The sequence below is a fragment of the Anguilla rostrata genome, chromosome 8, assembly GCF_018555375.3.
Source record: "Anguilla rostrata isolate EN2019 chromosome 8, ASM1855537v3, whole genome shotgun sequence".
Lineage (NCBI taxonomy): Eukaryota > Metazoa > Chordata > Actinopteri > Anguilliformes > Anguillidae > Anguilla > Anguilla rostrata.
Window position 1 is genome coordinate 34,530,811 of NC_057940.1, and position 26,042 is coordinate 34,556,852.

Below are 26,042 nucleotides of genomic sequence, written 5' to 3' on the forward strand. Positions count from 1 at the left end.
TCACAGGGAGTTTGTTTAAACGGCAATTCAGAAGGAAGTATCCGGGTAGTTATGTATTAATATCCCCGTATGAACCTGGCAGACGACAGCAAGAGGCAAAATTATTATTTCAGTTATTGTAGTTAACAGTACAAATGTCAAAGCTATCTTTAGAAGAATACTTGATCTTATTATCATGATTCTTGATTATGAAGTGTGCCGAATAAGTTAAACATTGTTGGCTTTGTAACTGTTGTCTATAGCAACTGTAATGCCTTCCCTTAGCTGACTTCTTTTACATTGTTTACCAGTTCAGATGATTATTTACAGAACAATTCAGCCAAGACTTAACCTGCAACATAGTAGCTACAATCCCCTAATCACTGCTTCAAAACAGCTGTCAGCAAATGTTGTATAATAACTAAAAGCAACTCTTGTATGGGTTTCAGGATGCATAAAAACAGTATTGCTTTGAAACATAAAATAGCAAAGATGACTGGATAGAGCAGCTGAAATGGAAAATACAGTTGAAAAGCTGGGGTTTTGCAATTGGATTCTTGCTTATGTGAGTGAGGTTTACATGTTTATCAAGTATTGCCCAGTATCCCTGCTGTGTTTTTTACACTTTTAGCTGGTCAACCCTGCTGTTCACAAGCTGATCAGCCTACCTATTTAGTCAGCTGGTCCAAGCTAGCTGACCACCAGCTTATTCCACCAGCGTGACCAGCTTTGTCCAGCTAGAGACCAGCTTTGACCAGCCGCAGACCAGCTATGACCCGCTAGAAGTGTCAAAAACACAGTTTAAACCACCATAAACCAGTTTACAATCCCAGCTTGGAAACATTTTCAGCAGCGGTGTCAGTCAGATGAGTACAACTAAAGGTTCGTGACCTTGGCCCAAGGGGTCGAGTAATGGGCTACTGAGAAGATTATCATGCATATTTTTATTTTATACATGTTTAATATTAAACAGGTGTCAGAATATCTTCTTTTCAAAACCAAATGGCTCCTGAAGAAAATAAAACACGCCCAGCCGGCCACAAATCTCCGCACAGCCACTGACAATAAGAACCCTTGTAGGCGGGTCGTAAACCCTGGGTCAAAACGTGCTCGCGAAGTGACTGGTAAATAAAACCCTTCAAGAAATTTGGGGAATCAAACCGGATACACTTGTCGCTTTATTTTATAGAAATGGACGAATCGGTTTTTCGAGCTTGGAGGCAGGTGCAGTAAAATATTAGAATACATGCAGAACTTGGACTGCACGGGCTGCAGGACCTCCGAGCAGGATCTGGAGGGAAGCGAAAATAGATATTGCTCTTTTGTACATGTCCTATTTCTTTTTCTTGGGGAATTGTTTCTCATAAAATCTGGTTTGCTCATCGACGTGACGTGTTGCGACCTGATGTGAATTATGATCACAAAGTATTATGATGGTTGCACTTCAGTATTTGACAGGAAAACTTGCCCTTGAGTTTAAACCTAGTCAAACCTAATTAAGCATAATTAAGTATTTTAATCTGACACTGGGTGAGTGCAACCTCTATTGTAGGGAATTTGTGCATTTCGTTTATATAAACATACGGGGCATAGTGCATTGTCTGCTTCGTGAAATGCGCTCACTTCAGCACTTGCATCGTGCAGCTCACGGAAAAGAAACAGTACACTATTTGTAGCTGGGTGAGTTCACGCGTCGCTACATTACTGAAAACTACTGAAAAAAAGAAGATTATGGACATTATTGTCTTTATAATGTAGTACATGCATATATACGAAAATATTTTTATGTGAATAGCTACATCGCTGTTGATAGGTTGCTGGAGAAACTGACAGCTGCCGCCTATACGCGTCACAGTTCGTTACATCATTTCGCTTTGTTGCTAATGCGTTCCTTTTCTAAAAGTTTGATAAGAAATGGACAATATGGTAAACACTATGCAGAAAAAGACTGCGGAGCTGGAACGCATGGCCGAGGTCCTTGTCATCGGAGAGCAATTGAGGTAGGAGTGGCTCTCTCTTCCCTTCATATTGTGTCAATGCAGTTTACTACACAAAGGCGTGGGTTCATTCAAATGCTCACGGTGCATATAAGCCGTGTCAAGATAAGCGTTTGCGTTTATTGCGCTCAGTTAACTGCCATCGACAGTTGTGACTACAGCTATGTCACTGACTACAGGCTATTGTGTGGTCGGTGCACATCGGTTCTCATTAACTTTCACTCAAGGGCGATATTCGTCTTGCTTCTGTTTTCATAGCCCACTCTTGCGCATACAGTGAGGAATTATTCTATTTTGATGTTCAGTCACTTGATCGATGGTTGGGCAATGATATTTCTTGTTAATATATTGAGATGTAGCGATGTGTGGGCCAACGTAATCATGAGTATATTTTTCATTTTTTATGCCAGTTGTGGCAAATATGTATGCACTACAACCTAACGTTTATAATTTGACACATTTCACAGTACTCATTCAGGTGGATAGTTGGTGGAAAGTGCATCACATAGGGTTTCATTTCTTAAAATGGTCCTAATTATGCAATTTTCTCAACAGCAAGGTACGGGATGGTGTTTGCTGCCACATTTATAGGCCACCCCCTCAGGCAGGACAGTGAATTCATTTAGCTCATATCACATTGGCAGCAAGGTTTGGTGAGCCTTGTTTTAAGCCTGGGTATCTGTACATTGGTGGCCTGGCGATTAGTTAGTGCAAGTGCTTGAATTATTAAAACAGAATTTCAGCCTTCTAGCATCAAATTACTCCCTGGTATGAAGTTAAATGGAAAAAGTGAGCAATCGCAGTTACTGCATCCAAATTGATAGCTGTAACATATTAACTGAAACCAATTGCTTTAGTAGACAGTGTGGCTTTCTTCATTTCAACATTGAGGCACCTGAACACTCAAAACAGTCCTTATTGTGTGATGATAGGGGGCAGGAAAACTCCCTCCTGGGGAGATGAAGCTGTGCGTTCTCTCACAGAACTCCTAGCTGAAGTTGGCACTGGCAGGGTCAGGACTTGATCCCTCACATGGGGCTGGTGCTTTCAGAGCTAGTGCTTTAGCGGATTATACCACCCGAGCTCCATGGGCCTGGAACAGACAGTCTGATTTTTTTTTCATACAGAACTTGAATCAGTACTATGTAGTATCCTGAGCTGGCTGTTTTCCAGCATATACAGTAACAGCCATGGATCTGAAAAAAACATACTATCATCATTATTTATTGCACAAAGTAATTTTGCAGTTTACAGTTGACTAAATAGTTTTATCAACATGTCAATCAATGATTCTCATCAAAAGCTGAGGTACACATTCCGAGCCCCATACTACATGTGGGGTTTCCCCTGTCTCACAGGGAAATACATGGTGCAGACATGTTCAGTACACAGTGTGTAAAACCTGTCAGTATCTTTAGAATTAGTGGCACATTATGAGGCACTGTCTCTTGTATGAACACATAAAAGGCCTTTCTGGGAGTCATTTGTTACCAGTTTATAACATTATTATGATAAATTGCCAGCATTTGTTGGATCCTTACTGCAGCTCCTGTATGTTTTAGGAGGCTATTATAAAGATTAAGGTTAATTGAAAAAATAATATCTACAGGTGCCTTGCTCCCCACACTCTCAGATTAAAAAGAAAATACAAAAATGTACCTGAAAAGGCATAATGCTTGTCATGGGGTGGTACTCTGCAGGTACATAAAATTGCACCATTAGCAATGGGTTTAATAATTCAGTGGTAACTTTTTTGCTCATAAAATATGGATATTAGTACACAAAGTATTTTGCCTTTCAGAGTAAGAAATTTGTTTCTTAAAGAACAACAATGTACCCCCTACTGTACCTTTTCTCTGAGAGTGCGGGTATTGGGATGTACTGTAAAGCCATTTGATCTAATAAAAAGATAATATTCAGAAGCACAATGAGCCTGTGTGGTGGACCAATTTCTTTTTATACAAGAGATACGGGCAAGGATTTGGGCCGGGATCCCAAACTCCAATCCCAGAGAACCCAGGTTTTTGTGGTTTCCTTTTAATAAGCTGCCAATTATGGCCTTGGAAGCAAGGTGTGTGTTTGCTTTAACCAATCAATCGCTTACTGAAAGCCCAATGACCAGCAAACACTGTGGCCTTCCAGGATTGGAGATTGAAATCCCTGAAGTCTTCAGTTTGAAACATGTAGGGAGGATTATCAGGCCTTTTATGCAAAGCATGGTTTACATTCAAACTGGGCACGTGGGCTGTGGTGCCAAATGCAATCCACGAGGCGCCTGCCATCTGATGAATATTTGTCAAAATGAAGTTGTCAAAATTCCAGCCACTCGTCTTTTCCTTCATTCAGGGAAATGGAAAAGGGCGGCAGCTCCATGTAGAAAAGTGATTTGTTATTAATCTATTTATGGGCCCTGGGAAAGCACAGTATTGCGTCTCTCGGGGGAAAGGAGAACGCGGTGTCTGTATGAATGAGCTGGCCGGTAACCCGCCATGTGATGCTCATGCTCTGAACTGAAAAGACCTTGAAGGCAGCAAAGGTGCCTTCACAGAGAAAGTGCAATAAGATGGTCCTTTGAGGTCACAGCTTGTACCATTCTGCTGGCCATTGGTCCCCCTACTGACTGTGTTTTCATGCAGAGGGTAACTGAACATTGGGGTAAGTGTGGTGCTTCCGGGCATGTAGCATGTGTTCTTCCGTTCCTTGTAATTTACTGTATATGAACATATTCTGAGCAAGCTGCAGTTTGAGTCTTTCCCCCCTCACTGCTGAACAAGACATGCTATTTACTTTGTATACTTTCTTTTCTCCCATTTAAATTCTTTTTTAAATAACTGAAAAAACAGTTAATTGTTGTACACTTCTTGCAACAGAAGATGGGAGCTCAGACCTCAAGCATGTTTCATTTCACAGCAAGCATTATGCATCTGTTGTTTAGCTACATGTACAACTTAAGTTTGCTCACAAAATGTTGTATCAATGAGCCAGTTAACCGATGACAGCAGGCCGGGACCCAACCCACTGCTTCATCTATATCTAAAAGGGACAGTTAACCTAAGGTTGTCAATAGCTCATGCAGGGGTTTAGCTGCAGTGAGAGGGCACTAAGTTCAAATCCTGTGTAATCTAAGAAAGGTGCGCTGCTTGAAGAACTTCTGGATATCCGATGTGCATTCCATGCTGTGCAGGAGTTTTAGACTGGCTGTGACTGTACCCTCCAGCTTCAAACACCTGTGGGCAATTGAGGCATGGTGATTGAAATTATCATTGGGCCTGCACTGAGCAAGGTGTGAACGAGCCTTGTTTCACCATGTAGACTAGAGAGTGGAACATGTCAGAACTGTTAGCTTTAACCATAGTTGAGACATAATGTGAATTGATGTTAACTTAGTGCAGATCCACTCATTGGCTGTGCCACAGAATTACACTTGCTGTCACTGATGTGCTTTGCACTGGAGTTTGAAGAACAATGTATGGTTGCACTTGTAAATTGTCTGTTATAAATAAACCTGTACTATTAATGGCAGTGATCCCTATGCAAAGATGTATTGCCGTAGGAACATGCAATGGTACTAACGATGCATTTAGTTGAATGTTTTAATGTGTGCCATCGTCTCGTCATCGTTTGTCTACAATGTATGTTACCAGAAGTTTGCACAGTCTGTTATTACCAGAAGTTTGCACGGTGTTGAATCGTCAGTTTGAATGTTTGCCAGACGTTTGAGCGCAGTGTGAAATTCACAGTTTTCAGAGAGCTATTCTTGTTTCTGCTGCGTGAGGATTAGAGCATTCTTCCTGCGTATAAATTATTCAGAATCTGAGTTTTAAACAGGCCCTCCAAATGTTCTTTGACCGTCACTTAGTGGAGAAAATTAATACTTATTCCAGGACTTACTTGCTTTTGTGCCAAACAGAAAAAATATTGCACTACTCTTTTGAATGGTTTGAAAGCTCTGTATTGTATATGTTGTGTAACTGAATGGCAAAGGGGGCATTTTGGCAGCTTTTTGCTTGTCAGTAATTTTAATGGCCTTAAGCCTTTGCAGTTTATTTGCCATGTCAGGTTACATATTAAGGACTTGGATGGAGATAGTAAAATGGTTGCGCTTGCTAACCTTGGACACTGGCTGGTTGCCTTTTTCTGGTTGGTGTAGCAGTGCATCTCACGGCTACAGTTATACTCATATTGAAGTGCATGCCAGAAAATACAAGGTTTTCAATTGACTGGGGGCAAAGGGTTCCCATCCATTTTGGCTCTTGAGACAAACTGGGTTGTTCATTAACTATCCCAAACATCCAGCAATGTTTTATTCATACCAGAATGTGATTTTTCCAAGAAGAATTGTTCAGTCACACTTTATGAATGAATGAAAATGAACATGACATGAATGTTTTTTCGAAAAGCATGAGTCAGATTCATGTTTGAATTGTCAGCCTTAGACATTAATTATTTTCAAGCATATCTCAGCGTGATTAATCTGAAATGGCAGACTACTGTATGGATTTCTATTAACTAAAGTCAGCCAGTGGTAATCATTTTTATTAGATGAGGATCCTGTATGGTATAACAGAAGTACATATTAAATACCTATTTGCTGGCATATTGTCCTGTGCTGTGTAGAGGTAGATGTAGCCTACTGGAACTCTATGCCATTACTACTATGCAGGGTCCCTGATAAGAAAATGGCAACGTTGTGTCTTTAATAAATAGAACACAATAACACAGTGTTTTTAATGGTCCACCTTCTGTGTGATTCCCATACAGACTCCGTCTCCATGAGGGGAAGGTCATCAAGGACCGCCGACATCACCTCCGTACTTATCCCAACTGCTTCGTGGCCAAGGAACTGATCGATTGGCTTATGGAGCACAGGGAGGCCTCAGACAGGGAAACAGCCATCCGAATCATGCAGAAACTTCTGGATCACAGCATCATCCATCACGGTACATCCTCTATGGGACAAGGCCCCTAATATGGCCATAGGACAAAATAGCAATAAATAGAGTATAATAGAATATTCAAAATATGATGCAATTTCAAAAATACTCAAATACTGTAATGCAGTAAATACAGTCAATAAAATGTTATGGTGAAATTGCCTCTCCCCCAGGGAAAGCATTTACTTGCATATACAGTAGCATGGATTTATAAACCCCATAAGGGCCATTGCATTGATGTGTCTATACTCTACTGTACCCCTGCCCCACTAATCACTTCTGGACTCTTTCACAGAATCTTAATGTTCATTTTGAATTCAAATGATAAAATAATTGTTAAAGATAGTAATTATTATTTGTATCTTAAATTACTTGTATTTATTTTAGAGATATAAAGTCATATAAAGACACATACAAGTCAGCCAACCAACTGATCCTTCAGCTGTTTCCATTGCAGTACCATTATCATAGAAGTCCACTGCTATTTCAAATCCATATTCAAATAATTAGAGAACCAAAGAAAATTAACAGTATAAAGTCCAGTTTTACTTAAGTTGAAATTCTAGGTGCAACAGCTGAATACAGTGATATTGTCCAAAAGGCTGTTCCTCATGCAGCAAAAGCCAGTATCATAAGACCAACTAGTCACTGCATTATTTCCCAGTCTGTCAGAAATGTGCACTCAGGTGTGCAATGCAGGGACAGAAATGGTAAAGTACAGAGAGTTTGGCACCATAATTCCAAGCAAACATGTTTTAAATTGTAATTGCTTTTGGAGGTCATCGTTCCGCATTAGATGGGTTAGAATGAAATGCAATAATGAAATACAATATTGCTTCAATCAGTATCTGGGTTCAGCCTGCTCTTCTCCAACAGAGCATGTTGATGTGTTGCAGTGTGTGATGAACACAAGGACTTCAAGGACATGAAGCTCTTCTATCGTTTCCGGAAAGACGACGGAACTTTCCCTCTGGACAATGAAGCCAAGGTTTTTATGAGAGGGCAAAGAATTTTTGAAAAGTATGTACTGCACACATTTCTGTTTGAGGTTTATCGTGTATTTAAAGTGAGGTATACCACAATGGAGTCTCTGCTGAAATGCAGATGCTGTGTAGATAGTTTGGATATGGATAGTGTGGGCTGCACAAAATGACAAATGTCCTGGCAGTCTGATTTTATTCTTACACCTTGTACGGTTCAGTTCTAAGATATTATTGATGCAACAGGCTCCTAACAATGAAAGATCCTTTAAAGACATTAATGCATTAATGAATAGAATTAGTTGGTCAAGTATCTTTCATCAATCGGCCAATAAAAAATAAAGACATATGATTCAAGTACAGTATATTCGTCATTCAAGGCTTAAATTGCAAAGAGAAACAGTTCAATGTACACAAATACACAAATAGTCTGGTCCACTGCATGCAGCTCTCTGTATTTTCTATTTTTTTCATAATGTCCCTGCTTTCATAAGGCTGACTCACATATTTGAACATTTTCCAGCCAACTGGGTTTCAGGATACTGCAGGCTGACTTGCATAAGTGAACACTTAGCCAACCACAGAACAGATACTTGAATGTCAAATGCCGGGCATTGTTGTAGTTAACACATGAGAGAATTTGCCGTAGTGAATGAATGTGGCATATTTGCAAACGAGAGAATATGGATGGATATCAAAGTACCACAAATTATTCTCAAGGCATGGCTGCCTTCTATCCCAGCACAGGGGAGACTGTACTTATCCTTTTTATTACTTTCTGACAAGCCTGTGCTGTTCATTTCTGGGTCTCTGTCATTTCCCCCCCAATAGAAACAGGTTTATTTCTACAATATAAGCTGAGGTATGTCACACTGGTGGTAAGATCCCCTGTACAATGTAGCTTACCATCTTGCCCCTGCTTGTCAGAGACCTTTAAAAAGAAATTGCACACAGTAATAGGGCGACATAGCTCAGGAGGTAAGACCGATTGTCTGGCAGTCGGAGGGTTGCTGGTTCAAACCCCGCCCTGGGCGTGTCGAAGTGTCCTTGAGCAAGACACCTAATCCCTAACTGCTCTGGCGAATGAGAGGCATCAATTGTAAAGCGCTTTGGATAAAAGCGCTATATAAATGCAGTTCATTTACCATTAATAACAAGGAGCCCCCCTCCCACATGCTGAACACCTGATATTTTCCTTGATACCTGTATATCTTCCTTGGTGTTAAGTGTAGAGTGCAGTGTTTTTTTTCTTTGCCCTTTTATGGTATTTAATTGGATGCATTCTCAAGGTCATTCTCTAGCCTGTACAAAATAGATATTAGATACCACAGACATTGGAGTCTATGGATCTGATCGGATATATAAATGTCCACACTAATTACCACTGTCCAGTATTCTGAAAACCCAAACCAGGAATTTTACAAATGCCCAAAAATGTTTCAAAGGATGCATTTGAATGGTTTTAAATGTTTAAACTGTAACAGGGCTGTTTATAACCACAATTTATATGGGATATTTACAGACATACTTGTTGCTGTGCTGAGGCTGATGGGAGATTTCAGCCAGTTGAATGAGTTCATGTAACTCCCCTATAACTCTTGTTCTGGATCAATGCGGAACAAATGTCTTCCTGCAGTGGTCACACTTTCAATGGACGTGGTTAACCGCAAGTAAAAGCATAGTTATATTAGGTGCACCGGTGGGATTTATTTTCTAAATCTGTCTGTGGTGTGTAAAAATAACACTTAATTTAATATTTAAAATTTCAAGCTAAGTAACCCGAAATAAAGTGAGCTCATTTCACCAATGCATTGATGTTCTAATTTGAGCTAAATCATTTGGATGATATGTTAAGGTTTTTTAAATGCTTGACATATTATGTATAGTTCCAGTAATTTCTATCATGTCTGGTACGTCAACGTGTATTGGATATGGAGATTGGTGAATAAACATGGTCATTATATTCAGCTGGTAAGTTTTCAATGTGAAGTGGTGTTGTGGTAGTGTTAGATAAGTGGAGTAGCCCCAAGAGCAGGCCTGTTGCATGATCAGGGACAGGCCATGGTTTATGGTTCGAGCCACCACACCAACAGCCTTACGTAATGAGACATTGTCCACTGAGAGACATCTGTTTTCTGAGCGCAGGGTTGTATTTCTGTAATTGGCGTGCAGCCGCGGTTTGCTAGCGTATCCTGTTCCGCTGTCAGGGAGACACGTTCGCTCGCCTCATTCCTCACAGTCACCAGAGACACGGGCACCTCCCTCCGACACTAAGAATAGACATTTATGGCCTGGCAAATCTGTGACAGTTTAAAAATATTTATTGAATGTTTTTTTTTTTTGTTTTGTTTTTTTTTAAAGCCCAGCTTTAGTTAAGCACAGTTAGAGGAAAGTCAATAGCAGACCTGGGTCAAATACGTATTTGTTTTGGATTCAAATGCTTTTCTGTGATCTATTGATCTTGCCTGGTGTAATTGAGCCTGCCAATATGACCAGAAGGCGGGGTTTGCACTTTTTGAGGGTATTTCGTTGGTTCCAATACAACAGACAAGATCAGTAAACTTGCAGTTAACTATTGAAAAGTGGCAGATGATAAATATTCTGTTTAGATGTGTGAGGGATGTCCTTTTTCAGGGCACATTCCTCTGTCTCTTGATTCAGCTGAGAGGTCATGTAGCCAGATTTTCAGTCAGCCAATTCTAAGGCCTTTTTGCAGCCATTTTAAAAGCCCACATCACAGAAGCCTTCTCTGACTTTCCAGCATCTTTCTGACCGCTGTTTAACCCACATCACACCTCTTCAGCGTAGACCATACAGTTAATTATTTGGAGTGATTTTCAGCCTGTTCCTCCTACAGAGCAAAGCAAAAAGGTACAGAGTAAATCATTTTATACACCACTACATGGGAGGTACTCATTAACTGGGAGAAGCAAATGACAGACTCTGGATGCCAAAAAAGCCAAAAAGCATTCTGGTGCCCTGACCCCAACTTAGAGCAGTGGGAAAGGTTAGTCCTCCAGCCAAATGGATAGCTGATCCTTCCTTCCTCTTGCCAGCCATGCAGGATATTTTGCAGTTCTATCCATCTAAGCACACTCCTGTCTGTGCAGCCTGCAAAGCACATCATAAAAACAAATTGACACTGTGTTAAAATATTTGTTCTATTGGAAGCAAATAAGGCAAAGATTTGAAGTTAATAGGTCAGTCAGGAAGTAGGTCATGCTGTCCTGTCCGCCCCAGCAGAGGTTTTCCATTTTTATTTAGAGCCCATTCTCTCAAAGCAGTTGATGAAACTAGTGATTAATAAAGGATTTGAATAGAACATTTTCCGTTATCAGACTGACGCGGATCTTATTTTGACCACCATCTGGATTACATTGTCCTGGAAGTTGACTTACTGTGATAAGAGTAGATAGGAGTTTTTCCATTCATTATATCTCTTATGAAGGAGTAGGCAGTAGGAGGAAAATAATCAAATGTGTGTCATCATAATGTACACAATACATAGCAGGGTGGCTAGCACTGCTACTGCAGTGTCACGTGACCAGATGGCGGTATCCTGTATAAGTTTCCCTGTAATAGAGCCTACCCTATTGCCTTGTTTCTCCATAACAGTTCCTGTTTTAAATGAGGCTTGGCCTGTGGTGTTGCTATCATGGTTTTCATTTTGTTTAAGGGGTTTTACATGCGTTAACCGGTGGCTTCTGGTCACTGAGGGACACCGATGCTGCAGGGATTGCAGAAATAGGTGTTTACAGCCTACATGGTCCATTGCAGATCCACTGGAGCGATAAGTCACACCATCAGTCAGGGTCTCACACCTCACTGACCAGCATTAGTGACATCACCAGCGGCTCTGTTTTTCACTTGGTTCAATGTGTTAACGTGGCTCAGCAAAACCACACTACAATGTTGTTGATGTGGGTTTTTTATTTTATTTTATTGCTTGTCAGCCATTTGTAAACCAGTAGCATTGTGTCGGAGGTGCATTTATATTGAAATAGTATTGTACTGGCTGGTGTTGTAGCATTGGTCTCTGGCTCAATAAATGCAGGCTTCAAAGTACCAGAAACCAATTGGCAGATTTTCCCTGGAATACTCGTAATAGAGCCTGTGGATATAGCGAACACTGATTCTGAAAATTTTAGCAGCTGACCTAGTTGGCTAACGGGCAGCTCCTGCAAGCTGGCATTGTAGAGTACAGTTAACGGTGGTGTTGAAGTTTGAAGGACGGATTCATTCCAAAACATTCACCGTCCCGCCTCTCCCGTGATAGGCTGATGAACACGGAGAACACGCTGCTGCAGACGCGGGAGGAGGAGGGCGAGGCTTTCGAGCGAGCTCTGGTGGCCTCCGAGTTCGTGGATTGGCTCCTGCAGGAGGGAGAGGTGGCCTCCAGGGAGGAGGCGGAAGTTTTGGGGCGGAGACTGCTGGAACATGGCATCATTCAGCACGGTGAGCTGCTGGGAGGGCCCTTTTGGAGGTGTAGCATGATTGAGTTGAGCTCTGTAAAAAATTTGGGGCATGTTGTGCGATTTCTCCTGGTCTGGGAGACGCCTGTTTGGTCCCTAAAGCCCACCCCAGCTGTAGTTTACTGTGCAGTGACTGGCTGCCAGAGATGAAGAGTTCAGCCAGAGAAAAAGAAAAAAATAACGACCTTATTTTGAAACTACTCCCAAGTGGGCCCAGTCATTCAGAAGGGGGTTTGCAGGTCTATGCAGTAAAAGTTTACAACACTACGCACACCTCCAAAGTTAATTTACTTTGTAGTGGAGTGTGTCTGGTTATGTAGTGTTATTCACAACAGTCCAGCACACCAGCAGGTAGTTATGAAGATCAGACATGCGCTCTTGTATACCAGAGTCCCTGAAGAGTCAAGCTGGTTTCCTGCTCGAGGATTTCATCTGGCCAACAGACTTTGATCAGCACAGTCCCCCCCGCATAGAAGGTTGACCTTAAGGCCAAACATGAGAAAGGTTGTTTTTTAAGGGGGCTGTTCTTTCACATGAAAGGAGGATAGTGGGGCCCATGGAGTGTCATTAAGTGAGAGGAACATCTCCCACTCGTTGGCATCTATCATTACAGTTCAGTGCTTCTGCTCCCTTTCACTAAAGAAAAGGCATGTCATTAGAACGAATCCAGGTGTTTCCATTGCTCTACGTTTGAATAAAGGGTGAACCCCTTGACACTTGTGTACTTTATGAATCAACCTGTCATTCTGTATGAACAGTTCTTTATGCAGAATGTACACCCTTTCAAGCTCTTAATAATTGCGTGGATTATTATGTTTCGTATGCGCATGCATAACATGACTGTAGTGTTTCTGAGCGTAACCGTAGCAGCTGAAATGAAGTTTATGGTTTATTATGGGTCACAGTAACTACAAACTGGATCATTAATTTTCACCGGAGCTGCCAACACCCACAGCGCTGCAGCTCAGCTGTGGGTGACATTCCAGGAACTCGCCTTCAGCCTGTCCGGAAACTTCTTTTGCTACAGGCACGGACTGTTTGTGAATTCACTGTGCTGGCGTGATGATGCCATCTGATGATGACCTGATGATAATTTTTAAGGTGCCTGTACCTTGAGTTCTTACTTTGGCATGACCTTGGGCATACCTTTATCTTGATTACATTTAAAAATATATTATATATATAAAATCACAGACAGAATTGCAATATAATAGCATTTCTTTTTCATTGACAGTAAATACACAAGTGAACCATCATGACTATCGTTCCAGCTCCACTCACACACCTGTGTTGGCATATGGATTTGCATTGGCATAATATGCCCTGTACTGTCCGGGTTTATTATTTTCCTAGCTACAAATAGATTTATATTAAAGCATATCAGGGACATTGACAGTGTCTGCTGTCGTTTTCTGAACCAAAAATCATAAAGTTATGGCTATAACATTCCTAGCTTGTAGATAAAGTTTTTCCATTGAAGTTATGTATACTTAATCTAAGTATTGCAGGAAAATAGTCAAATAATTTTTCAAGAAAAAATTACATTTGAAATATCAGAACTTTGACTCAAAAAGCTTTGAATGTTGGTGTAGTGTTAAAATACAATACAAGTTTGGAGTTTCTTTGCACAGAGTGTGCATTGGATAAGGTTCTGTGGCATAGACAAACAAGGCAAGGTTTTAGACTGCTCAGGTACAAGGGCGTGAGTTTATCTTTCAGTTACATAATTCACTGACAGGATCACTAATATAAGAGATCAGATGCAAGAGAAATAGAAACCCATTCAGCAGGGTTCTGCTGTGATGTATTCAGTGATCTCTTTCAAAGACTTTAAACCGGCGGTTATGATCCATATCATTTCCCCTGTGTTTGATGGATTCAAATGCTGTAATCCCATTACAGTGGAGCTCAAGATGACAAAAATCTGGCAACCATGCCCTCTCTTGCTATAATATCATTGCTGCAGCACTTGGGAAAAAGTGAACCCAACTTAACTGTAACTTTTTTAATGAATGAATTTACCTATCAGCATCAAAGCTGCACTGGAGAATCAGACGGATTCAGGAGGCAGAAGTGAAGACGTTGTGTAATGGTGTGTTTGTGGGTGTGTTTGCGCACGCAGTGACCAATAAGAACCACTTTTCGGATGGGGACCTGCTGTACCAGTTCAGGATGAACTTCCGCCGGCGGCGGCGGCTGATGGAGCTGCTGACGGACCGTTGCCGGAGCATTCCGGAGAACCAGGAGAGCCCCTTCTGTCTGCGCAAGCAGAACGCCGACCGGCGCAACGCCAGCTTCCTCTCAGGTAGCCCCGCCTCCTGGCCTATCAGCAATGGCCATTCGGTCGCTGCTAACACCCCACATTGTGGCTTCCATGATGCTAATAAAATGCAAATAATATTTGTTAGCTGTGTATTGTAATATATTATGTCAACGGTGCACAATAATGATTATTAATGCTAATAATCATAACTAGGGATGGTAATAATACTTATTTTCAATATGTAGATGTTTACAATATTTACAATATAGCTTGAAGCTAAATACCGATTTATAATTTGTGTGAATTTCTAGCATGATGGTTTGATGTCAATCTGGTAGAGACAGCTTTGTGTGGAAGAAAATCTCTGTGTTTTTACCTTGACTAGGTTAAGACCAGTTCTTTGTGAAGAGGCCTGGCAATGTACAGCTGTCCTTCTAAGAACCACACACAACCAGCAATAACATGCCAATTTTTCAGTGATCCTACATTCCGTTGTGTATTATAGGCTCTTGCTACAATCCCAGCTTAAATTCTGACCTGAAGTTTACTTATATAATTAACCAGTCTCTTAAGGAATGAATAGGACTACACCCAATCCTTAGAAGACAAAGGCGTCTTCCTTCACCAAGAACTTACTGGAAAATTCCACAGAACTCATTGATTAGACTAACAATTGTGTTTTTTTCTCATTGCTTGGTATTTTATGACTTGTATTAGCAAAGTTGGGCATGATGAAGCGTGTATGTTTTTGGGAGTAAACACCTCTTTCATCAACTTGTAAAAAGCCATTAAAAATGGCTTGACAATGGACATCATGACTGTTTAACAGGATATTCATTTGCTGTTAAAAACAGGTAATGAAATAGTGATATAGCTCACGTCTGAGATTCCTGTGATTGGCAGTACATATCGTAATCACAGAGCCTGTCACATCCCAGTTCTTGGTAATGCCAAGGATGCCATGTATGGATGCTGCACAGCTGAATTATTCTAAATCATTTAAAGGGTACAAGAAGCACATTATAAATTATTTATTTATGTTACTGTATACAATGCTCATAATATTGCAATTTTTGCATCAGCACATAAACAGTGTTCACCACAGAGCAACAAGTAAGAACATGTTACCAGGAAATGATTTATTGTAAGAGCCATTACGATGGGCAACTAAAATGGCTGAACCAGAGCGTACTGAAAGTATATTGATCAGATTTAGAAGTTAGAGACCCAGCCAATGATAATGTAATGAGTTTACATTAATGGCTGGTTCAACCCAGCAGGATCAGGATTCATTTATCAGAAAAGTAAAGCTGGCTGTAAATTCACTTTGGGTTTAAGTTTGGTCTCTCTCTTAAGTTAATTTGTATGCTGTCACATAAAAAAAAGTTGGCCCTGAACATTCAGGCGCATACACACCGTAAAACACATCCGCGATAGACTTCCAAATGACAGTTTGTTCCTCCATTTCGCCTTTCATGTTTTCTGAAACAAAATGCCTTTCGCATGTCCCTGCGAGCCAGTGGAAAGTCCGCTATCCCTGCTGTGTCCATTATAAGAATTAATAATGTCTGCTCTTCGTCTGGTTATCCTGCACCACCTGATATCCAGGCAACAAGGTAGCCAAACCTCCCACTTCCTCCTCATGGTCAGTAGTGTTTGCTTTTGGTTTAACATTTACATTGGATAACCGCTGAGTCTGACTGCAAAGATAGCTCCCCCCGTCTGGAGGGAGACCAAGTTTCTAAGCTCGCTCGCTGGTGAAAATCAGGGCAGATTGAACCATGGGGCCCTGCACGGCTTGTAAGTCCTCTCTTCACAGTGCTCTTGATTTCCTCAGCGTAACATTGTTAGCACATGCTGGCTGTTGCATTGAATTTATTTCCTTACTTGTTTGTCTTGGTGCTGAGTGGAGGTCAGTGGGTTGTGTGTTGGTTGGGTCAGCGAACATTCTTCTCTGTCAGAAGAATAGGAGCACCTGCACGGCTTGAAGGAGATTTGAAATAATACACTCTGTGCTGATTGACGGGGCTTCCTGATAAATTTCAGTCAGGATGTAAACAAAGGGTTTCAGTCTGTCATGTTACTTGATAAGCACTGCATTTTGAAAGGTATGCAATTATATAATGCAGTGGTGTATGACTTGGGGAAATGTGCATCTCTGTACTAAGAGGAAAACGATTTGCAGCAGAAGCTAAACAGGGTGAGAGGGAGAGGTGGATTCCGAAGGGCTGGCATGGCATGCTTGTTTGGGTGTGTTATTGGTGTGGTGACCATTTAGTGGGCTGCCAGACAGTTGGGAAATGATTGGAATGCACTCTGAGGGAGGAACTCAACCGCATTTCTATTTCAATTGTCTGTTTTGAAGCTCAGCGCAGTTTTAAAGTACTTTGTCATTTATTCGGATGAATGTGGTAGCCGTAGTACGATCAGTAATGACTGCAGTCTTGCAGTCATTAGCATTCTGTCAGTTAAAGTGTCTTCTTTGTGGTTTGTTGATGTACAGGCAGAACTAAAGGGGGAAAACCTTTGGCTCAGAGAGTGTTGTTTTAGCTGGTTGTGTCTGACAGTGCTCTCCCATCACCCCATACCTCCACTGCTTATGCAGAGGTACAGTGAAGGCTGTGTTTCTGAATAGCAGATGCATAACTAAAACATGTAGGAGTACCGCTTAATAGTGGTCCAGACACGGATGTGTGGAGTTTCACTTTTCGTGCTCTTTGAGTTTAATGTTAATAGCTTCCGGCGGGGTGAGTATGCCTTGGTACTAGTGTGCAGTAGTACAACACCATTTCTATTGTCTAATATGTAAAGCACTTGTGTCCCTCTTTGACTTCTTTAATCCGTTCTTACTTCTTCAGACTTCACACCAAAGGGACATGTTCTCTCTCATTCCCTCTGTTTTGTGTGTGTGTGTGCTATGTATTATAGTAATACTGTACAGTATGTCATGTTTTTAACTCTTGCTCTCACATAGTCACACCCAGTAAGGAGATTAAGGTGGTGTGTGTGTACGCTGAGTTCAGTATCTCTCTCTCTCTCTCCCTCTATATGTAAGTGAGACCCAGTAAGGAGATTAAGGTGGTGTGTGTGTGCTGAGTTCAGTATCTCTCTCTCTCCCTCTTCCTCTCTCTCTCTCTCCCTCTTCCTCTCTCTCTCCTCTCTCTCCTCTCCTCTCTCTCTCTGTCTCTCTCTCTCTCTCTCTCTCTCTCTCTCTCTCTCTCTCTCTCTCTCTCTCTCTCTCTCCCTCTCTCTGTCTCTCTCTCTCTCTCTCTCTCTCTCTCAGTGAGCCCCAGTAAGGAGATTAAGGTCGTGTCGGCAGTGCGGCGCAGCAGTATGAGTGCTATCTGTAGCAGCAGCGGGTATTTCAGCAGCAGCCCTATCCTCAGCAGTAGCCCCCCTGTCCTCTGCAACCCCAAATCAGGTAAGATTCTCCCCACATCTCATAAAAGTCTCCCCCCATCCTATAAGAGCCTCCCCATCCCCATCGCTAAGCCATCCCTCTGCCACCCCCCAAAAGAATCTCCATACCACATCCTTCTGACTCCTTGTGTACATGCATGATACTCTTATCCCAAGATTATTACCTACACCACATGATAACCCTGGAAAAAAGGCTGCCCGCTTGACACCTCCTCCTCCCAAAAAAGTTTCAGCATCTCTGACAATGCCCCAGTGCTTTCACTAACCCAACTAAGGTATGACATCACCCATGGAGCGCTAGTTCCAAACAGGAAAACAGCGCTTTTTAAAGTTGTTTTTTTGTCAGAAGCCATCAAAATCAGTACAAACAAATCATTATTTTAGGTATGAAAGCCTGTGTGAGATTCTGGTTGTCAGGGGTAACACGTCTGCGGTGGAGATGGATTTACAGAATTTTATTAGGGCTGTTTAAGTGCACTAACCCAGCCGAACAGCAAAACAACAAAAGCAGAGACCATCAGGAAAAGAGGAGCATGCTTTCATGCTAGCAGGTGGTCCTGAACTTAGTTTGGTGGAGTTTCTTAAGAGGAACAGCTTTACTAAAAATGACTGTGCACAAAAAGAGCACTGGGTTATGGAACTACAGTAGATTTGGTCTTTAGACCGAGAGAAATAGTCAAAGATTCAGATCAGGGTGCAACGGAAACTAGAAAAACTAGTGAACAGTATGTCTGAGGGGACAGAATACATGAGGCTCGACTGATATTGTTTGTATGGGTTAGCCTATAAGATGTAACTTAAAATAAATAAGTCAACTTATCAAGGGCTATGGTTTCATTGCCCCTAAGTCCTCACTGCAGTGTTATAAGAACATTGTGTGTTATATTTGCTTGGATTGCTTTGAGCATACAGATTTCAATTGTACAGCCGTTTTTCATTTTGTTCCCTGATAAGTACTGTAAATATCACTGGACTGCATTTGCTACTTTCCCATCATGCTCTTACTGTCAGTACAGACATCGCTGTTATTTTCCCATCATGCTCTTACTTTCAGAACAGACATCACTGTCTGGAGAAAGGAACCTGTACAAGAACAGCTTTATTACTCAATCAAATATGCAACGCATTAACTGTATTAAGTCTGATGGTGTGTGTGTGTGCATTCATGTGTTATTATATTATATGACTACACAGTAAAATGTTCAGTGTTATATCAACTCTTACAGAATACATCTGGTCCCTGTTGTTAGAGTTGAATTAACACTGAATTTGTACTGTGTAGGATTAATATACGTTTTACTACGACACTACAAAGTTTTTTAAAATTATGAATTGGCTAATTTTACATTAGTGATGTATGTGAGTTTTACCAAACAAAGTGTTGCGTGACAGTGTGGACTAATCACTGCCTAGATGTAAACATTTCTGTACGGGGGAGATGAAGAGAAATGTTACAGAATAAAAGCCCCTTTCAGATTACATTTATGGAAGATTCCCTTTGGCATGGATATGGAGCTGACATAAGGCCCAGAGCACGTGATGGAAATCCAGGCACTGGGGAACTAGTCTGTTCTGGAGAAGAACGGTTTACACTGCAGGGCACTCTTCACCAACACTGTGCCAAGTCGTGGGTGGAAGAATAACACTTAGATATTTACTGCTGTAGTATTTTTCTGCAGTAGCACAAAGTTATTCGCTAGAGTGGACTTTCTCCAAAATAACATGGAGATCTCCATGAAATATGCTTCTGCTCCTGAGTGATGCGGTGGTCAACCCTCTACGTCTTACCATAGATATTACCTGGAGTTGTTTTTCTAAGGACTATAATCTAAGATCTCCACTGGAGTCTTCTGCCATTCTCTGTGTCATATAATGTAGGTAGCCTAGGTCCTTTTCAGGTTCCAGTCAGATGATAATAGAAACATCTGCTGGTTTTGGTGTTTGTGTTTCTGTAACTATGACATAATTTAACAAGAAGGAGGAACACTTTTGCATTATGTTCATTCTGTCATCTGCAGTGACAATCTCATTATAAGCCATGCTTTTCTTGCATAAGTATAATTATATAAATTTCCATGCATATTTTCATTACATTCCTGTGTTTCCAAGAGTACTGCACTTTTATGTATTTTTTTTATTTAAGGGTATTTTTTGGCCATCCTGTTTGTGTGGTTAACTGGTGGTTTGCATCTTGCACTGTGGCCTCTGTTGTTCTGATCGTGAAGTCTTCTGCAGACAGTAATCACTGACACATTCACGTCTGCCTCCTGAAGAGTGTTATTTCTCAGCCTCATAATGGGTTTCTTGACTTTCACTGGCACAACTCTGGTACTCATGTTGACGAACACCAATAACACACTCCAAAGGCAATCAAAACTATATAATCAAGACTAGATACTGAAAGCTCTCTTATAACTGCGCTAACATACCTGACTAATTAGAAACACCTGTGAAGCCATTAGTCCAAAACATGGCACCCTGAAACGGTGGGTATGTATTTGTGGCAAATCTTCAGCCACCGCGGGTCCTTAATCACCACAAACCGACCACTGACACAGGAGTACAGGAATAACTCATTTTATTTCGCACGCGCACACACAGAAACTTAAACCGCTGCGTTTAACAAAACAAAATGCCCAGTTTAGCTCTCATGAAAATGTGCTGCTGCTCTCCGCACGGCGTGTGTGTCTTCCCCCCCGCGCCAGCCCAGAAACCACTGCATACATAGAGTAACTACTTACCAGGAACACCTGCACTAATTGACCCATTCCTGGCAGAGTAACTACTTACCAGGAACACCTGTGCTAATTAACTCTCTCCCAGCTCTGTTCCCGTGAGCCACTCCCCCCTGCCTCTCCCCTCAGCTGAGCCACACCCACACCCCCCTACAGTATTAAAAGTGCTTTAATTTCTACAAGGTGAAGCCAAAATGTATAAAAATACATGTTAATAAAATCTGAGAATGTACACTGTAACCACATGTGAATTGTTTGATTACGACTCTAAAATGTCCGCCCTCTGCAGTGCTGAAGAGACAGGTGAGCCCGGAGGAGCTGCAGACTCCAGGTGGCCCGTACATAAAGAGGACATTCACGGTACATCCTCCGTCCTGTCCTGTATCACTGCTGTACTCTAGATACAGTTTCTTTGGGACATATCGTCATCATATTAAAATCATGTTTACCATTTTAGCGATTGCTCATTTGGAAGTGATCACTCATTTGGAATGGGGAAGATCTCAGGTGAAATTGCTGCCATTTAGTCACTGTGACCATTTACTTCATATGTCTGTAATGTATTTATTTCACAAGAGTGTAGTCTATGATATATGGCAGAGAGAGATTCTTGAGAGAGGTCCCATCTAAAAGAGGCCGTCTAATAAGGAAAAGGAACATGGGCGTGTGACTGATGATCTTATGTAACAAGTCGTTTCTCTTGTTTACTTTGATGTATTGCGATGTAGACATTGTGTTCAGTGTTTTTCAGGATTTGTTGAGTTATTTGTTTGACTTGTATAGCCATTTTCTCAGCTTGCTCTGACAGTAAGCTTTCTATATATTGTGTTGCGTTCATTGAAAATTCACATTGTGCCACATCGTGTTCTGGAGTAAAGTTCGAGTTCAAGGCCAACCCACGAATCACAGATACTTTAATCACGTTTAAGGCCTTTGCATGGCAACAGTTGAATCATTCTCTCATTGTTGACTGGCGGGTGTGAATCTGCAGATTGTGGGCGATGCGGTGGGCTGGGGTTTCGTTGTGAGGGGGAGCAAGCCCTGTCACGTCCAGGCCGTGGATCCCAGTGGCCCTGCGGCTGCAGCTGGAATGAAGGTAAGCAGCAAGGCATTATGGGAAATGCACCCTTGCACCAGTCGAGGACAGGATCTGATTTCCAGTGACTTATATGACTTCTGCAGCGCACCTTCAATGATTCAAGCATTCCATCACTTTACCTTTTTTCATATATACTATAGATTATTCAGCATGTTAGATTTAACCTTTTTCTTAGTTTTGGTAAATCCTGGGGTGAGTATATGTGATTTTACATGACAACATTCACTACAATGACAGCATCCCCAAAGTAAACAAGTCAGATCCATTATACAAACAGACATGGAAAGTACCGCAGTAATTCCACTTCCATTTCTCACAAGTTGACCAAACAGGCAGTAAATGCTCATACACATGCACGCACACACACACACACACACACACACACACACATACACACTTCCTCTCTCGCCTGTTATCTCTCTGATCAGTGGCCTAATGTACTGTGGCCTGCTTAGCATAGTACTTTTGTCAACACATTAAGGTGGAAAGGTAATGGCCACTTTTAGTTAAATGCTTTGCCCTAATCCCTCATGCATGTTATTTTCCGTTATAGACCACAGTTGTATATAGGTCACACTGAAGCAAACTGGTGGACATCAACATCTAATGCTAACAGAGTGCTTTCATGTTTGTAAAAACTAATAAAAATTTACGTTTACTTTACTCTTGAACCTATTATGTGGACTTGAAGTAGTTCAGATTTTAAAATGTGTATGTCTTTGAAGTGATTTATGTATTATAGAATTGAAAGTGTTAATTGTTGTTTGGAAGCATTATCATTATCATTCTTGTTATGTTCCTGGCATCACTGAGTAAGAAACCATTGATGTGGAAGATTAATTTTTTAATGCAAATGTTCCTTTGCTTTCTAAAAGGTGTGCACTTATTACCTCCTTGACTGGATTGTGTAATAGACTGTAGATGAGGCCAAGAAAAACAGGTTTACTGAATAATTTAGTTCTGTATATACAGCGAATGGGCAAAAAGCATATGTAGGAATTCTAATTTATTGATTGTTAGCTGTTTTTTAACCAAACCCTTTAAATAGCTTATCTTTTAAATCTGATTTATAAAAAAATATTATTGCAATATTCATTTTGTATGTTTCAGTATAACTGATAAATTAACAGCTGTTATGATGGTAACTATGATATGGAAAAAGCACATTATTTATCATGCCATATGAATCAGATGACACACATAGATAGCTGGTCATTCCTAAATAATAACAATAATAATACAAATAATAATGACACATTTTTAATGAATAACAATACTACTACTACTAATACTATTAATACTACCACTACTACTATTCCTGCTAATAATAATAATAATAACTAGACAATTCCTGCAGAAATTGTGAAGTGTGGTTGCCGCCAATGCAAAATTGACTTTGTGCTGAACAGAGCTTTATACATTGTGTAAACATTGGGCCTCATTATCTTCCTAAGTTTTTTCTTAAATTTGTTCTTGAGAAAAGTCCTAAGAAAAGTCTACATCAGATTCATGACGTGTTCTCAAACCGCAGAATGATGTTGAATCCCATTATCCTCGTAAATTGAAAGTGCCTGCCAGTTGTTCATAATTAGCATAGGTAAATACATCTAGGGTTAGGGTAAGGGTTACAGTTAGGGTTAAGGTTAGGGTTACAGCTTGGGTTAGGGTTAGGTTTACGGCTACCGTTAGGGTTATGGTTACAGCTAGGGTTAGGGTAAGGGTGATAGCTAGGGTTAGGTTTACTGCTAGGGTTAGGTTAGGGTTACAGCTAGGGTTAGGGTTAGGCTTACAGCTAGGGTTAGGGTTAGTGTTAGGGTTACAGTTAGGGTTAGGGTTACAGCTAGGGTTAGGGTTAGTGTGCAGGTTACAGTTAGGGTTAGGGTTAGGCTTACAGCTAGGGTTAGGGTTAGTGTTAGGGTTACAGCAAGGGTTAGGGTTAGGGTTACAGCTAGGGTTAGGGTTACAGATAGGGTTAGGGTTAGTGTTAGGGTTACAGCTCAGGTTAGGGTTTGGATTCTTCACCAATGAACAAAGGACTCTCTACCAATTCCAATGAGGCATCCCACAACTCTCTATAACAAGCAGTTTGAAGGCTATGAAACAATAAACATTGTCAATTTAAATGAATGGCGGAATGTTCACCCTCGTGATGTCACAATGCTCTGTCTTCAGCTGCTAGCATTGTGATGTCACGATGGTCAGCATTCCACCATTCATTCTCTATGGGGCAAAATTGCCCACAAAAAGTTGAATAATTCAGAAACCATGCGCTTTCCACAAAGTAATAGCACACTATTCCCGATGAAGCCGCTTGATTTGACATATTGCACGTGTATGCGGTGAGAAAACTCTGGGAGGAGTAGAGGTCCAAAAAATGAGTGGAATAAAGAAGAATAATATGTGAGATAATAGTAGTGTGATTGCCAAAGGCAACCACACTAATAATAATAATAATAATAATAGTAATGATAATCTGCTCTCTCAGGTTTGCCAGTTTGTGGTCTCCGTCAATGGGTTGAACGTTCTGTCGCTGGACTATCGGACGGTCAGCAACCTCATCCTGACTGGCCCGCGCACAGTTGTCATGGAAGTCATGGAGGAGGCGGTTCAGTGAGGAAGGCAGGCAAGCTCCGCCCCCTCAATGATTTCCCCTGTGCAATTTTGTACTACGGGTGCAGGCGAAAAAAGATGGTGGCCCCTCCTTCAGTTAGATCTGGTCTTACGTGCATGACTGGACCCAACTGCTACCTATCTGGAGTCTAACCTTTCTGCACTATTCACAGAGTGCACACCTGTATGTGAATATTTTATGTTTCTCTGAGGCTGATTTAGAAAAGAGGCAGAAATTCCTGGACAATCAATTGTAGAGGAGAACCAGTTTCCGAGAACTGCGTGGCATTGAGTCTTCTACAAGTGTATAAATTTATGGTTACAACACTTGTACAGAGTGAGAAGTGCGAGTGGAGAATTATGGGAAGTTATTACCATTGTGATGTCACCTGCCATACAACATCGAAGATGAAATGTTGTAAAAAAAAAAAAATAATTTATAAAAAAAGAGTGGTAACTTGGTCTTGTTTGACAGGCCTTATAAACAATGAAACATAGTTGAAGTGCACAAAAAATAAGTTCTGGGGCAATATTTGGCTAAATAAGTACAAGTGATCCAGCACTTTATTTAATAAAATATTAACCCGATGGGACATAGATTTGGAGGCAAACAGACAGACTGTAATTCACAGTCAGGAACCAGACAGGAAGTAATATGGAGCTCCTACATGTTACAGGGAACAATATCAATTTCAGGTTGTTTTCACTATGTTTTGTAGTGATTGTGTTGGTAAGAATCTGGTTTTCTGAAATCCAAACTGTTGATGAGAATATCTGCATAACTGCACACATAGGTGTTCATGAATAGGTATGTTTAAAATACTGCAAGCACTTAAGATGAAGACATTTCTTTCGTTGTCTGGTTGAAAACAGGTAACAGAGGGGACTGTACCATTGTGTCTGTGTTACCACTTGCCAACTATGTGTCTTTTTGGAGCACAAAGTATAATAGTACTGTGCCACAGTTAGCTATAAAACAAAGCCTGTATTATAATATAATAAACAATTATATATTTCTCAAAAATATTATGTAGCACTTATCTTTCCAAAACTAAAATGTTTCAAATAACATGCAATACATACAGTATATAAAACAAATTCTATGCGTATGGATAGATGCATATACAAAAGAATTTGGCTTTTAAAATAAGATTTTAGTTTCCAAGCTGAAGTTAGGCTTTTTCAAATTAATTACAGGCTTGCCAAATAGATATGCTTAAATTAAATGTGATCCAAGCCATAGAACCACAATAAACACAATAGAGCTCTTGATTAAAAAGGCCCATTGTAATATGCATAGATAATGTGCCAGGTCTGATAACAGTCAGTATTTTGCAGTTTTGCCTCCGGTGTTTAAGATGTACAGAATGCATGATCAGGAAAGTGCACTAACATGTTTTCTTGTAGGATAACAAACATAGTGCTTTTTATGCTGTCATTCTGTTTATTACTGATTGAGCTATTTTAAGTGGGGACTTTAGCATGCCATGACATCCCATTTCCTCTTTATACTCTATACGCATTTGGCCCCCCTGTTTTCTGACACCTGAAAA

The 26,042-nt window shown here is 40.8% G+C and overlaps 1 protein-coding gene and 1 long non-coding RNA gene across 5 annotated transcripts; one reads left to right on the forward strand and one right to left on the reverse strand.

The window, feature by feature from the left end:
• Positions 1-1,053: 1,053 nt before the first annotated feature.
• Positions 1,054-24,925, forward strand: LOC135261499 (DEP domain-containing mTOR-interacting protein-like). 4 transcript variants are annotated; one of them, XM_064347842.1, is made up of 10 exons: positions 1,054-1,659; positions 1,883-1,979; positions 6,738-6,916; positions 7,807-7,930; positions 12,167-12,345; positions 14,485-14,667; positions 17,909-18,046; positions 21,070-21,140; positions 21,772-21,876; positions 24,365-24,925. In XM_064347842.1, the coding sequence occupies exons 2-10, from the start codon at positions 1,894-1,896 to the stop codon at positions 24,491-24,493; spliced, it is 1,194 nt and encodes a 397-aa protein (XP_064203912.1). In that variant the 5' UTR covers positions 1,054-1,659; positions 1,883-1,893; the 3' UTR covers positions 24,494-24,925. The 4 variants fall into 4 exon arrangements, with proteins under 4 accessions (XP_064203912.1, XP_064203913.1, XP_064203914.1 ...); XM_064347843.1 differs by having other exon boundaries at positions 1,921-1,979; XM_064347844.1 differs by lacking the exon at positions 24,365-24,925 and adding an exon at positions 22,433-22,935 and having other exon boundaries at positions 1,054-1,979.
• Positions 14,653-16,288, reverse strand: LOC135261500 (uncharacterized). Its single transcript, XR_010331970.1, has 3 exons — positions 16,042-16,288; positions 15,505-15,615; positions 14,653-14,742 (listed from the first exon to the last, which is right to left on the reverse strand). It is a non-coding gene; the product is annotated as an uncharacterized LOC135261500 (long non-coding RNA).
• Positions 24,926-26,042: the final 1,117 nt, after the last annotated feature.